At 33.3% G+C, this 15,936-nt stretch overlaps 1 protein-coding gene across 3 annotated transcripts; it reads left to right on the forward strand.

Annotated features, from left to right (window-relative positions):
* Positions 1–5,169: 5,169 nt before the first annotated feature.
* Positions 5,170–15,430, forward strand: LOC122280977 (polyadenylate-binding protein-interacting protein 3-like). Of its 3 annotated transcripts, XM_043092149.1 has the most exons (17): positions 5,170–5,509; positions 5,955–6,008; positions 8,015–8,072; positions 8,167–8,337; positions 8,405–8,563; positions 8,693–8,829; positions 9,066–9,256; positions 10,382–10,559; positions 10,655–10,891; positions 11,924–12,054; positions 12,197–12,269; positions 12,386–12,419; positions 13,446–13,777; positions 13,971–14,117; positions 14,356–14,451; positions 14,560–14,613; positions 15,051–15,430. In XM_043092149.1, exons 4-17 carry the CDS (start codon positions 8,199–8,201, stop codon positions 15,078–15,080), a joined length of 1,938 nt encoding a protein of 645 aa, XP_042948083.1. In that variant the 5' UTR covers positions 5,170–5,509; positions 5,955–6,008; positions 8,015–8,072; positions 8,167–8,198; the 3' UTR covers positions 15,081–15,430. The 3 variants fall into 3 exon arrangements, with proteins under 3 accessions (XP_042948083.1, XP_042948074.1, XP_042948091.1); XM_043092140.1 differs by lacking the exon at positions 8,015–8,072; XM_043092157.1 differs by lacking the exon at positions 8,015–8,072 and having other exon boundaries at positions 8,186–8,337.
* The last annotated feature ends 506 nt before the right edge of the window (positions 15,431–15,936 follow it).

Below are 15,936 nucleotides of genomic sequence, written 5' to 3' on the forward strand. Positions count from 1 at the left end.
CATGAATAAAAAATTATCAATTCCATAATTCATGCCTTCAAACTCTCATAAAAATTATCAATTCCATAATTCTTGCCCTCATATAGTGTACTTAGGTTATGCCTATTACTTGGAATAAAATTCTTTTATTAATTGTCAAAAAGAAAAACTCTCATGAAAAAATATGTATTATTTGAAGAAAGCTGCTCCATATGACCTATATTTTATGGCATTGATTAGTAGATAGGTTAAAACTTCTATCAATCTTAGTTGGTGTCTATCTCAACCAATCTTTGCAAAAAACATTCATGTATTCCTATTTCCCATATTCATGTATCCCCTTTCTTCATGTATTATCATTCCCTAACTTTTTTTTTTTTTTTATATCCTTGAACGTCCGAGCTAGCTTGTGCGCACCTTGAAAAATGGTAGAAAGATTCAAAGAAGCCCAAGAAAGAGATTTTCATGTATTCATTTAATATCATGTATCTTCTTATGCGTATAAAAGAGTGTCTTGAGAAGTATTTGTTGTAGACACACAATAAAGAAGTTGAGAGAAATAATATTTAGTCCCTCGAAGAACCAATTTCAGATATCGTGGTCTTTTAATTCTTATGATCTTTGACATTGAAAGTTATATGTGAGATTTCTCTTACTACTATAATTCTTTCTACGATTTTATAAGGTCACTTTCTAGTCATCATATCAGCATGATGTGTTTATAAATATTGATATTATTATGAATGATGTTATAACATATGTTCTATACAATACTCTTCGAAGTAAAATGTTATGGTATCAATGCAATTTATATGACTTCATAGAGTTTATAAGTCTTGTATATTCTTTTTTTAATCTCATAATATCTACTTATTCAATTTTTAAAGACATATGTGGACCAATACATCCACCATGTGGACCATTTAGTTATTTTATGGTCTTAATATATGAATCAACTAGGTAGTCAAATGTTTATCTACTCTCTACTCATTTGCTAGACTTATTGCACAAATAATTAGATTACAAGCTCAATTTTCTGACTATCTAATCAAGTCTATCAATTGGATTATGCAAGAGAATTTAAATCTCAAGCCTTTTATGCTTATTGTATGTCAATAAGAATTCAAGTTTAGCATTCAGTTGCCAATGCACATGCTCGGAATGGTTTGGTCGAATCGTTTATTAAACAACTACAATTAATTGCTACACATTTGCTTATGTGAACAAAACTATCCGTTTTTGCTTGGGGACATATAATTTTACATACTACATCATTAGTTTAGATTAGACCAACTGCCAATAACAAATATTCCCCATTAAAATTTGCTTTTTGTCAACCACCAAATATTTTTCATTTTTGTATTTTTTGTTATGCTATCTATGTTTCAATTTCACCTCCCAAATGAACTAAGATGAGTCCTCAAAAAAGACTTGAAATTTATATTGGTTTTGATTATTCTTCTATTATTAGATAGCTTGAATCTTGAACTGATGATACTTTTAAGGCATGTTTCAAAAATTATCAATTTGATGAAACAATTTTCTCCCCATTAGGAGAAGAAAATGTGCCTGAAGCACAAAGAGAAATAATATGAAATGCTTTGACATTATCTCATATTGATCATCTACAAATCAATGTGAATTAGAAGTTCAGAGTATTAGTCATTTGTAAGATATTGCGAATCAATTATCTTATGCATTTACAGATAATAAGAAAATAATAAAACCTCATATTCCAGCTGCTAATATATTTACGAGAATTAAAGTCTTTGTAGGATAATCAATAAATCAAGCAGCAAATGAATATAAGATATGACTGAAGCGTGGAAGACATATTGGTGCAAAAGATAAGATTCATCGAAAGAAAATAGCAAAAGAAAAAGAAATTGGTATTCCTGAATAAGCCATACCTACAAAACAAACAAGAAAATCAATTGATCAATCTAAACTTTCAATACCAAATTCTTCTGAAAAAGAATCTTTAAAGAGAAATCTATTGAAGAGCTATCTCCTGAAAAGAACAAGTACTTGAAAATAACGATATTTCGATACATTATGTAAAGACAAGAGAATTGTGGGATAGAAATAAAATTATTGTTGACAACATATTTTCATTTAAAGTTGCCATTGACATTACAAGAATTAATGATGAAATTAAGTCACAAACTGTTGCAAAATACCGACGTATAAATAATTGGCCAAAATGAAAAAATGCAAATCATGAATAATTGAATTCACTTGTAAACGTGAAGTATTTGAACCTGTAGTTTAAATACCTAAAAGTATGATGCCTATTTTGATATAAGTGAGTATTTGTACGTAAACGTAATGAGAAAAATGAAATCGTGAGATATAAAGTATGACTTGTTGCACATGATTTATTGCAAAAACCTGGTATTGATTATAAGTAAACATATTCTTCTATAATGGATTCAATTACATTCAGATTTTTTTATTAGCTTAATAGTCATAGAAAATTTGGATATGCGTTTAATGGATGTAGTTACCGCATATTTATATGGATAACTAGATAACAATATATAAATAAAAATACCTGAAGGATATAAAATACCCGAAACATTATAATGCAAAATCTGGTAGCATTTATTCTATCAAGCTACAAAAATCATTGTATGGTCTAAAGCAATCCAGACACATGTGGTATAATCATCGTAATGAATATCTATTTAAGAAAATATTTGAAAATAATCTAATTTGTCCATGTATTTTCATTAAGAAGTCAGGGTCTGGAATTGCAATTATTGCAGTATACATAGACGACTTAAATCTCGTTGGGACTCTAGAATAACTCTAAAAAATTGCAACTTATTTGAAAATGAATTTGAAATGAAAAATTTTGGAAAAATCAAATTTTGTTTTGGTTTGTAAATTGAACATTTTTTAGATAAAATTTTAGTTCATCAATCTACGTATATAAAAAAAAGTTTTGAAACACTTTTATATGGATAAAACTCACAATTTGAGCACTTTAATGGTTGTTCGATCACTTTATATATAGAGAAACCATTTTCGATCTCAATGGGAAGATGAATAAATTATTGATCTTGAAATACCACACCTTAGTACAATTGGTCTTTAATGTATCTTGCAAATTGTACAAGACTTGATATTGCATTTTCAATCAACTTGTTAGCAATATATGATTCTGCACCAATTCGAAAACATTGGAATATGGTCAAACATGTTCTACGTTACCTTCATAGTACGATCAACATGAAATTATTTTATCCAAAAAAAATCAAACTAAAAATTAATTGGATATGCAGATACAAGTTATCTATCTAATCCTCATAAAAGATGTTCTAAAAAAGGATACCTATTTATATATAGATGTACATCTATTTCATAGAAGTATGCCAAACAAACAATAGTTGCAACTTCTTTTAAGCACTCATAAATGATTGCGATTCATTAAGTAAGTCGTGAATGCATTTGTTTAATATCGATAATTCAACATATTCAAAAAAAGTGTAGTTTACCTACAATCAAATGTAGTCCAACAATATGAAGATAATGCGGCATGTATTATGCAAATAAGAGGAGACTACATCAAAGGTGATAAGACAAATCATATCTCACCAAAATTCTTTTAAACACACAAGTTTCAAAATAACGACGATATTTATGTCAAGAAAATTCAATCAAGTGATAATTTGGCATACTTATTTACTAAAACTTTACCAACTGAAACATTCAAAAAATTGGTACACAATATTGGAATGCGACTGCTCAAGGATCTTTCATCATGAACAATTGAAGTTTTGCATACTTATAAGGAAGAGTCAATTATTACCTAGATTGTACTATTTTCCATTCGCTGAGGTTTTTCTCATAAGGTTTTTCTTTATAAGGTTTTAACGAGACAATCACAAGGCATTAAAAGACACATTCAAATGTTGTACTCTTTTTCCTTTGCCACAAGTTTTTTCTACTAAGTTTTCTTTAGCAAGGTTTTAATGAAGTATATATTTTATGTATGGTCATCCAATGAGGAATGTTGTAAATATATGAATATAGTAAAATATATTCCATGTATTTGATGAATGACCATTAGAATTCTTACACGTTCATTTATTCCTATTTCCCATATTCATTTATCTCATTGATTCATATATTGTCATTCCATAAGTTCATATATTAATTTAATATCATGTATCATTTCATGCCTATAAAATGGTGTCTTGATGAGAATTTGTTGTAGATAAAGAACAAGAAAATTGAGAGAAATAAGATTTAGTTCCCAAATAACTAGTTTAAGATATTGTGTTCTTTCAATTCTTTTGTTACCTTTCTTCAATTTTACAACATATTATTAATATTATTTACTATTTAAGCAAAAAGGGAAAACGATCAATCTACACATCTTCTATAACTGTTAGTGCACCTATAAATTGTATGAATAATAGTCTTGTAAAATTAAAATTCATTGTTTAATTAAAATCGTAAAATTAAAATTATATTTTTTGAGATATAGGATGTTAAGCATGTTAGAAGGAAAGTTAATAACGTAGCTCATTGTTTAGCCAAGAGTGCACTAGAGTTAGAAGAGAATTCTATAGAGATGGAGGAATGTACATCTTATATTCTTGCTTTTCTTTGTTGTATTTTATCAATACATATTCAATTTTTCAAAAAAATTATATTAAAAAATTTGTTTCAAAAAATTAAAATTCATTTTAACAATACTTACATTAATTAATTATAAAACAAGTCAAAGAAAATATATAAGTGTCTTATTATCTAAACAAATAATTTTGTTTTGAAATAACCTTATCCTTCATTATAAATTTAGTTGCCTTTAGTCACGCTTATGTTATGATTGTTTATTTAAGTCGCTAACGTATATAAATTAAGATGCGCCAAGTCAATATAAATATTTTATAAAAATAAATTTATAAATTGATATAAATATTATTTAAAATATAAAAAATAAAACTTTACAATTCAATCTAAGACATATAAATGTATAATTCAAATTTATAAAATTTATAAATTAAGTATTTTTTACATAGAAAAAAAAAATATACTTATACAACATTTTTACAATTATATTTTAAATTATGAGTATTTTTACAACATAATTTTTAAAAATATTATATTTTTACAAAAATATTCCCAATTTAAAATATAAATATATAAATTATTATAAAAATGATTGCAAATCGCTCCACCCAATTCATTTACAAAATTTAACAGCGCTCTCGCCCAGCGCTTTCCCTGCTCTCCACAGCTCTTCCAAATCATAATAACTCTTCGCTCTTTCCCTCGATCACGCCGAGACCGAGACCGAGACCGAGACACCCTCTTCTCTTTCTCTATCTTTACCCCCCCTCCCCCCTCCCTCCATAGCTCTAACCTCCCCTGCCCACTCGATCTTGTATTACCTTGTGATTCGGCTTTCTGATCCTTAAACTTTCTTCCTCTTCCTAACCCTAACTTACCGAGTCGAAATCGGAGCAGCGGCATCAAAGCACCTCTAGATTAGATTGTCTTTTAGCTATTATTTTAGGTAAGAAGTGATCGTTCTTTCAAGTTTTTTATTTTTCTCTTCTCAATTTCCTTTGACGGTGGAGTTTATTTGATTTTTAACTTTCTCTCCTGTTTGGTTGCTAGTAAAAAAATATGTAATACACCCATTTTTCTTAGGCAATTAAGTGAAACAGATTTTGTGGGCTTGCTTAACTATAGGTTTCAGTTTACATTTCGTGCCTTCAAATTTTTTCATCATAGGATAATTTATTGCTGTATATACTTAATAAAATATAAAATATATGTATGCATTCACAGTATAATGCTATAATATTTTATGTAGTCGGGAAGCTGTTTTCGACGTGTTTTACTTTTGCTTTGCATCGATTATAGATAGGTGTGGTCTATGATTTTAGTCCTTGGGTGCTGTATTAGCTTGGTTTTCTTTGACTAATAAAGCTGTATTTTTTTTTTCTTCATGATAGAGGTGTTACTGCACATCAAGGGGCTCCTAGTGGGTAGCTCTCATCAGAAAAAAGGTATCCGCTTGTTTCCATTAATGAACTATACCTTTGCATGTTAATGAGCTATTTAGCTGTCGCTAGCAGATGTCGAGCAGGTATTTTACAGGAATGATGATTTTTTTATTGTCTTCGGGTTGGGGTATATCATATTATTGTGCCTTTAGAATCTTGTTTAAATATGTGCATGCGTGTGTACTTCAGTTGAAACTTTTTGAAGCCTGTAAATGTGCAAATGTATGATGCCTTTTTCACTAAGGAAGTAATTTTAAATGGTAAACAGAATATCATTTTTTTACTCAGTTCTTTTTTAAGGAAGTTGTTTCAAATGAACTACATTATGCCTTTTTTTCACTCCTTGTTCTCTTCACTCGGCATGGATCTAATAATAGCTTAAGATGTGTTCTCTGCAGGGTTGGGTCCGAGGGCCCTGCCTTGGAGAGGTTTCCCGACATTAAAAAAAAATAAAAATTAAGATGTGTTTGGTAATATCTCCTCGTCCATTTAAGGGAATTGTGTCTGACAACCTGTGTTATTCAACATGGAAATTGCTGACTTGGGACTCAAAAGCGACCCTAGTTTACACTTTGTTGTGTGGTATTCTTTTTGTTTACTAAGAAAAAGAGAGATGAAAATCCAGAGGTAGAGAAATTTACTTAAATCTTCTTTATAGTTTGCTGTATAAATTGTAATTAGTTGAAAAACTAGTTTACCCTGTAAGTAATCAAGTCACTCAATTAGAAGAGGCAATTCCTGCCCAGATAAAGAAAGCAAATTTCAGGCCTGCCTTTGAGTCTATATCAACAGTGGAAGGACTACCTTGAAAATTTCAATTATCAAACTAACTTACTGAAACGCAAATCCATCAATTTTTTCTTTTTAATCTTGAAAATTTATTTTTCTTGTTTGTGCTTTGGACATGGATCAACATTCTTGTTGTGTCAGAGGGTACCTATAAAGAAAGGTTTAGTTGATGTGGATGAGTATGTGAGCAGAGAAAAGGGGTTGGGGGTTGGCAGGGGTGATGGAGGGGGGAGTCCTGGTATTGATGAGGACATTCCATTGCATTAGTAATTGTTGTGAAGGAAGATGATCATTGGCAAGTGTACTGACTTTCAAAAGCAATGGTTGTGGGCATATTCATCTTTCCCATTGCAAATGTTACAGTCATGACTCATACTAGGAACTTTAGAGCAATCACATGGTAAGATAAAATTAATGATGTTGTTTTATGTAATTTTTTTTAGAATTAAGGAGCAAGTGGAAGGTGATCACTTAGATTTAGTCGCTTAAGATGAGCTGATTATGGGTTTTCTGGTGATAGAAGCCTTCGTTAAATGCTTTTTTGTGGAGGAAGTCCAAACTTACGGAAATGGGTGGAATCGTACCCATTTGTTTCATTTTATTTGGGAAAGAATATTTGGTTGAGGCTGATTTTTCTTTGTTTAGGTGCAATATCAAGGTATCAAACCTTATAGATGTGGAAAGAAATGAAGTAAGACCAAGGGTTGCAAGACAGACACTCTAGGACTACAAAAAGACCGTTTTAGGTTTCATTTTAGTTTCATAAAGGAGCATGAGGTAGTTGAAGACAAAGGCCTTGCAGTAGACACCTGATTTCTGTAGTCAGCTCGGAGAGAATCAGGTTGTCCGTGATTGAGTAAGTTACAGTCTACAGATGTCCTGGATGTATAAATTTATATTCCAATCATGATTTGAAGATTTGTAATGAGTTTTTGGGCTTAAATTTCATGAGCGCTGGGAATTTTTTTATGTGAAATAGGTGGTAAAAAGATCTACAGGAGTGTTTTGTTCTAATGGGCTTTGACAGTGCAGCATATTGTCTATATAAGGGATTCTTTTAGCTTCATCCAAGAGTATGGTAATAATGTAGTTTTGTAGTGCTACTTCTTAGAAACTGTGTGTTTACTTGCTACATCTGAATGGAGATCCTCCTTCTGCCGGTACTTATAAGTTTCCTCTACGGAGTAAGTTGAGAGAGATTTGATCTGATTGTTGTTCAGGAACCACAGTTGGAGCATTTACTTCCATTTCTTGCTGTATCCAAATCGCATCAAATTGGTCTGGCTTTCTGTGTTCTTTTAGTTCACATGCTTTTTGTTTCACCATTATTATGCTCCTTTTATTGTAGTAGAATAACTTGTATTGGGTTCAGATTTCTGTCATTGGTGAAGGCTGTTGCTGAGGATGAATATGCAACAAGCTGTACAACATAAATCATCTGCTAATGGTTTTGGCCGTCGAAGAGGTGATAGAGAAGTGGGCACTAGGTTGGAGAATAAGTTGCAGTCCGGGAAATCAAATCCCAGCAGATCAACAAACACAGGTGAATGTCTATGACCTGTATTGTGTTCAGTTCAGATAACATTCTCCTTACTGAGTTGATGGTACAGGGGCAATGACTGGTGGCAAACTTGGCAGTGGAGGTCCTTCACTTGACCGAATAGTATATATAACAACATGTCTTATTGGGCATCATGTGGAAGTCCAGGTTAAAGATGGATCTATATACACTGGAATATTTCATGCAACAAACTCTGAAAATGATTTTGGTATGATACTTTTATGCTTTTTAGTTTTAGGGTTGTAGATGGATCCAATTCCTAGTTTTCTTTGATAAAATAAAACACATCCAATTTCTTTTCAAATCTCTTTAGCATTCTCTTGCTGGTAACCCTCAGGAGTCATCTTGAAAATGGCACGCATGAAAAAGGACTGTTCTTTACGAGGGCTGAAGGCTACTGCAGAGTCTGTTAGCAAGGCTCCTTCAAAGACTTTAATTATACAGGCCAAGGAGCTTGTACAAGTTTCTGCAAAGGTTCTGCTGCACTTGTATAGCTGTATTTGAAACTCTGTAATCTCAAATGTTGTTTCTGCTTGTGATTCTACTGGTTGATTATGCAGTTGTAATATTAAATTTCTGAATAGTTTGCTATAAATTATAGCAAGGAGATGATCAAGATTGTTGCAAGAGTGGGGAAATTTTTGTCGTGTTAGATGAAGTGGCTAAACTTATATATATCTTTTTAATTGGTTGAATCTCGATGTTTATAGGGGGTGTCTGTAACCAGGGAGGAGTTATCACACGAAGTGCAAGGTGAAAAACAGCAGGAGATTATGCTGGACTTCTCCATATCACAATCTCGATATTTGGAGTCGGATAGAGAACTTGAACCTTGGGTCCCTGATAAAGATTGCCCTCGACACTCTGAACTGGAAAATATATTTGATGGCCATTGGAATAGGTTGTTATGTTAAATATTTCTTTCTCCAAATATCTTGGTAATTGTTCCACAGTTCCAATAACTTCTCTGCCTTAGTAGGATCAAATGTGAAAACATTTTGTTTATATTAGCAGTAATTTTTTTTATTCCTATTTATTTGTGGCATCAAAACCTATTACATTTTTAATTCTCCATTTATGACGACCCCATTTAGATTGACTAGGAATTGTTCAACTTGAAATTATTCTGTAAATTTTTCTTTTTGGGGGATGGGAGAAGCTGTAGCTGTTGTTGTGGGCCAATCTGTTGGAGAACTGGGCACTCAACTAGCGTTAAGAACTTTTCATACTGGTGTATTCCCATAGGGTAATGTAGAACATATATTAGAGGACCTTCTAATGGAAAAATAAGAGTCAATTAGATTTGTATTGAGCGCACCAGTTTAAAGAATACAAGCCATATGTTTAGACGTGTACACATACATCTGAATGCATGGATTTATATATCTTCCTCCTTTTGTATGTTTCCATACTTCATTTGTTCAAAGTCACTGCTTAATAAGAGAAAGTAGAACTATCTGGCTGGTCATTGCCCTTGTTAGAGGGAGCAATATGGTTTGATTGTTGGGTCTAGGCACTACAACGGCCAATAAAAGCTAAGAGGAGTTACAATGAGAACCTCTAGGGGTTGTGACTCAAGTGGTAAAGGCCTTGGGCTTGGGGGTATGCTACCTCTAGGTCTAAGGTTCAAATTCCCTTGGGTTGCAAACAATCTCTTGGGGCCATCGGACTGGGGGATTTTCTCTTTGAATTGCCCGAGGTGCACTTGCAAGAAACTCCTTGCTGAGGGCCTATGCACCCCCGGGATTAGTCAAGATGTTCCTGGACGCCCGATGCCAATAGAAAAAGAGTTACAATAAGACTTTATGTATCTGACTTACCAAAGAACAGGCTTTAGATAGCACAAAATGTTCCAAAGTAACATCACTTTACTCAATAATTGGAATGAGGCATACTTGAGCAGCGGTTGGTATCATGATGAATATTCAAATTTTAGAGCATTCCTGGATTTTTTAAAGTTTTCATGTGGTCTTTTAACAATTTCGTTTTGTGGTTAGTGATGATTTTTGTATGGTTTTCTTCTTAGGGGCTGGGATCAGTTTGAAACTAATGAAACATTATTTGGAGTAAAAAGCACATTTGATGAGGAACTTTATACCACAAAACTTGAGAGAGGTCCTAAGATGGAGGAGCTGGAAAAGAAAGCTTTAAGAATAGCACGAGAAATTGAGGGCGAGGAAACTCAAGATCTTCATTTAGCAGAGGTGAGTTACTCTAACTTCATTTGCTGCCTCTAAGAACTTTTTCTTTCTCTATCGGCCCCACCAAATTCCTTGCATTTGTTCATTTGTTCCAACAGGAGAGAGGCATTTCCTTTCCCGGAGATCTTGAGATTGATGAGGAGACTAGATTCTCTTCTGTCTATAGGGGTAAGGGGGTTGATGATAGTGGGTATGAGGAACATGAAGCTATATTGATAGATTCATGCAATAATGAGACCTTTGGCGGTTCTGGTTCTGACATTAAGAGGTCCACTGATTTGACTATTGGGGAAAGCAGTGATGGAGCTCCGACATCTTCAAGCTCTTCCTTTAAGGTAGTTCCTTATCACAATCTTCTGTCAAACAAGCCATCTTGATTAGCTGTTTAATATAACTATGTTTTGATCATTTATACTTGGTATAGTAATCAGTTGATGATCGGTGGACCCATCATTAGATGGGTGTTTGTTTTGTATGTTACAATCAACCTCCTTATCTGTGGGTGCTGTGTTTCTTTTCTTGGCCAGGTTATGATATTCCTCTTGCACAATATCTCAACCTCCATTAGACACAAGTACCCTGTAAATTCTTTAATATGACGTAGAAATAAAATTTGTAATATGACTTGGAATTCCAAATCTAAATATTTTGACGCCAATACTTGATTCTAGAACGATAAATATCCAATGTAAGCACTTAATGACTTGGGTTATCCAGAAATAGTACCTCATCGGAATCTTAAAACACAAGTACTGTAATTAAAACAAATCTAAATCTTGGGACTAGTATTCAATATTATTTGTCAAAAAAAAAAAAAAAAAAACCTCTAACAGCCAATCCTCTCAGCAAACGTGCTATGGATTTTCAAATTTCTGGACATAAGCTTTAATTTTGGTCCACCGGTCTTATTATGAGCTTATGTATGTATTGCAGTTTTATTTTACATTTTTTTGGTAATAAGTAGTTTGCGCTTGTCTAACCCCTCTAATGGTAATAAGTATTTTACATTTTCTGTATACTTCCGGTGTACATGGCTTATGCCTATCTCATTCATATCAATAATATTTATCTCTTACTTATATAAAAAAAAAAAAAAAAGACATTTCCAGTTTGAAAGAAAACAAAGCATATGAAAATTTTCCAGCATGTACTCTCTTGAGATTTGTATGATGCAGAGGAAACCTCAGATTCTGATGCCATCCTATCTTGAATAAATTGAAGTTCATCATGGGCATCTTAATCTGATACAACAATAGCTTGCTTTGTTTTCCTTCCTGTTTTGTAGTTGTCATATAGAGTTACCAAAGATATTTGTAGTGCTTAGTCATACATAATGTCTTTAAGGAAGATTTGCTTTGGGCATGCAGGATCAAACTCAGTCTTCCCAATCAAGTACTAGCTTGGATTCATGCCGCTCTGGTTCTTATGATCATGCTAAACAATTGGCCTCTGATCCTCCTTTTAAAAGCTTTACTACTTCTTCAGATGGGGAAAACAGGTTTCTGTTGATATTTGCCACTCATATGCTGTATACTTCATTTCTTGTTTCCTCGAGAGTTTCACTGCACAAGCTTCATGACAATACTTTTCCAAAATACAAAGCATTAATTTGTATCTGTTTTCTGATTTAAAAATTACAGGATCCAGGAGAATCCCGTCATTGAACAACATGGAGGCAATAATAATGCCCAGGAGTTGGCAGAGAAGAAGACGGTGAGCTGAAATTCCTTAACTAATGTGTATTTCCTCATGGTAACTTGGAGATGCCTTGTGATTGCTTTTGTAGCTTTTAACATGGGTGTTTTGCATTTCTATTTATACTAATGCAGCTAGCTGATGATGCTCAATTTTCAAAGCCTGAGGGTGAGTTGAACTTCTTGCTTATATGCCTGCCAAGTAGTAATTCCTCATTCAGTTATTCTTATATGGCTACTTATATTTTAAGCATGAAACTAATTTTCATAGGACGTCAATATTTAGGTCAAAAGATGATTTTAGTATTTTAACTCCATTCCAGAATTATTGATTTTCTCAATTTGGTCTTTGTAATTTTAAGAACTACTGAATGCTACCTTTATCTATATTATTAATCAATCTAAAAACAACAATTACTAATTTGTTTTTTTTTTTTTTTTTTTTGTACATGTTGATGTCTATATGCTGTTTTCACATAATTAAAATATTTGGAGGAACGTGAATTTAGTATTTAAATAAATATTAAAAAAATTAATATAAAAATTGTGGTCCTTAGCGTGTTTACTACATGTCTCCATATATTTAATTTTCGCAAGATTTGTATATAATTTAATCGCCATGCCTATATTTGAAGGATGTGTAAAGGAAAACATGTCATAAAAAACGTATAAGGCAGTCTAGAAGTGATATTGAGGTAAGAACTAAATCTGATAGATAAATAAGGACTATGCTATATTTTGATCTAGTATTTATTATCAAAATGACTTGCTGTCTTGATCTACCTTTCACTTCATTGAACTTCAGTTTTTACTCAACATCAGTTTTCTTCACTGGGGATCTTCCTTTAACCTAAGTTCCTACTCTTATTTAACTTCTTTTACCATATCATCTTCTTCATACTGTTTCTTCTATCGTTCTAATAATTATCTGTTGGCTCTGTCACATTGTTTAACATAGATACATGGTTGAAGCATGTAACTAATCCCCCTGATATATTAATGACAACTATTTAAAATAATTAGCCTTTGCTGTCTGGTTTTACCTTTTATGGTATTTCTTTTATAATTAGGGAGCTGCCCATAATCAGCTCTTGGTGCTTACTGGACTTTATCAGCTATATTATTTTATGTTACAGCATAGTGGTTACTTTTGCAATCTCAAACATAGTAAACTATGGCACATTGTTCAATGTAGATTCACGGTCACTGCTGAATGTGAAGAAAGATGGCTCTGATTTAGGAGGATTGTCTCGTAATGTCGCTGCTTCTTATGCTTCATCATCTGGTGTTCCATTGAAGGGTCATGAAAAGATGAATTCATCTGGTGAACAGTCTGAGAGTGTAGGATCTGTCAAAATGCATGGAGAAACAGAGTCTCTAAACTCTCGTGGACAACCTGGTAGTTCTACATCCTCCAGTTCAGATAGTGTAGGTGGTGCCCCAGTTTATAGTGGACCTGGTTTATCTCCAAGTTCATCCATGGGCTCATTATCTTCTGAAAAGTCAACCCTCAATCCTCATGCTAAGGTTTGACTGATTGGATCGGCTATTTTTCTCTTGCTTGGTTGACATTAGGGCACAGGAGACACGAACATTGCTATTTATAAAAATATTGAAATCTTATTATTAATAAAGTGCATATTTTGTGTGTGCGCGCACCCATTTTGTTCTTTTGCTAATTCAGGTATGTTTCTCCCTATCTCTTCACATTTGTTACCAGGAATTTAAGCTCAATCCTAATGCAAAGAGTTTCGTCCCATCCCAGACGCCTGTGAGGCCTCGGTCCCCTGTGTCTGATGGTTCATTCTATTTTCCACCAAATGTCTCTGCCGTACCACATATGCCTGGCATGCAAATGGGCATTGGAGTAAGCGTACTTTTTGAAACTTAAGCGCCCCCACCCCCCCTCCCTCCCTTTTCTGGCCAGCCAGGCAGGAAAAAAAAAATTTAATCACGTTAAGCAATCTAAGCAACTGTCTGTTTCCCCTTTTAAGATAGAAGAAATTATTTTTGAAACTATGTAGGATGGGTATTAATAGCAAATTTGTTCTTTGTTCTTGGTTCCATACGTTTCTGCCTATTGCTAACTTCCATTGTGTGAACAGATTGGACACTCATTTCCTGGGCACCAGCCCGTTGTATTCAATCCGCAGGTTCCAATGCAATCACCGCCAGCATTTTATCATGCTAATGGCCCTCAGGTGCAACATAATTCAAAACTTGGAGACACTAAATAAAGATTCTTGTGAAGGTGTAATCTTAGTATTTAACTTCTCGGTATTGATTACGTTCTCTCTCTCTATTTGCAGTATGGGCCACAGATGCTTGTTCGCCACCCTACGCAAGTCGTGTACTACCAACATGTAAGCAATTTTTTTTTTTTTTTTATATTTAATTTTTGTGTCGTTTCTCTTATCCATTCGTTTATTTCCTGAAGTAGTGGCGGTTTTAGGAAAGGACTTGCATGATTGGCCAGAGTGCTTTTCCTTGATAAAAGAAAACTGGGTTATCTTTTCTATTTCAATATTTCTCAACAATCAATCAATGCTCCTGACTTTTAATAGGTTGATCCACTTTAAAGTGACGATGTTTCTCTAAGGAGTCAGGTTGTATTTGATTTCATGTTTCACGTAATATATGTGATATGATATTCGTAAAGAAAAAAATATGTGATATGTTGGCACAGGAACAGTGCCGGAGCGGGTTTTGTTCTCTAAGAATACATGTGGTATACTTCCTTGCCTCTCAGAATATGATTTGACTCAGGCAACTAATGGAAGTTTTTATTTCACTTTTACAGGAAATGCCTTACAAAGGCCGAGACTTTTAGGTGATTGGCTGACCATAGACATAGCCGGGAGGGGGTTGAGAGGAGTTGATTACTGTAGTCATTCATAGCTCAACACAGTGCTTGAATTTTGGCTGACATGTGAACCTCCAAATCTTTTCCCTCTTCTTCATTCTTCATTGTGGTCACAACTGATGGTGTAGGGGCTGGCTCAACTATGTTTTGACGACACTGAAGGTTTTTTACTTTTTATTATTTTTAAATATCCTCTAATTCATGACTGCGCTTGTAAGTGAAGAATGGTTGTCTATTGACATTTTTTCCCTTTCAATTCAATGCCAAAAATAATTATTGTTTATTGTGTTATAAATAATGTTCCAACTTTATGACAACTGGAATCTATTCATTTTGTCCTTTTATTAGATCTCTCTTATATAATTATAGTAGCCAGATAATTCGAAATTTATAAGGACGAACAACGGCAATAATCCAGAAAGTTTTTTAGTTATTTCTTGATTAGATGAAGAGTCAAGACCAAGGATGGATGAGTCACTATCAACTAATTAATCAATGATGGGTTTCCATCAAATAATTTGTAATCCTCAAATTCACGTTTTTTTTTTTTTTTTATAAAAATAAAAAAATGGGACATGCTGATCGGTTATCAGCCACATATCCTAATCTCTTGAATCTGTTTCTTAAACATTATTATTATTATTTATTGCAGAAGATTCCTTGAGTCTACAGTAGTACAATTTGGAATCTGTTAGGTAATTGAGTTTTATAATTCTAATGTAAGTTGAAGCAGTGCTGCAGCCGACATGTACTCCAAATTTGCGCAACTTGCCGTTTCTCTCGTTGATGTTGGGTGCAGAGGGGAAGTTAGTGCAGGATTAAT

This window comes from Carya illinoinensis, chromosome 1, assembly GCF_018687715.1.
Source record: "Carya illinoinensis cultivar Pawnee chromosome 1, C.illinoinensisPawnee_v1, whole genome shotgun sequence".
Lineage (NCBI taxonomy): Eukaryota > Viridiplantae > Streptophyta > Magnoliopsida > Fagales > Juglandaceae > Carya > Carya illinoinensis.

Excerpts from the sequence above, each read along its gene's own strand:
- LOC122280977 (XM_043092149.1), top strand. The coding sequence starts at position 8,199 with ATGAATATGCAACAAGCTGTACAACATAAATCATCTGCTAATGGTTTT. Across the intron at positions 10,892-11,923 it reads CTTCAAGCTCTTCCTTTAAG|GATCAAACTCAGTCTTCCCA; the intron begins GTAGTTCCTTAT and ends TTGGGCATGCAG. Across the intron at positions 14,452-14,559 it reads ATCATGCTAATGGCCCTCAG|TATGGGCCACAGATGCTTGT; the intron begins GTGCAACATAAT and ends CTCTATTTGCAG.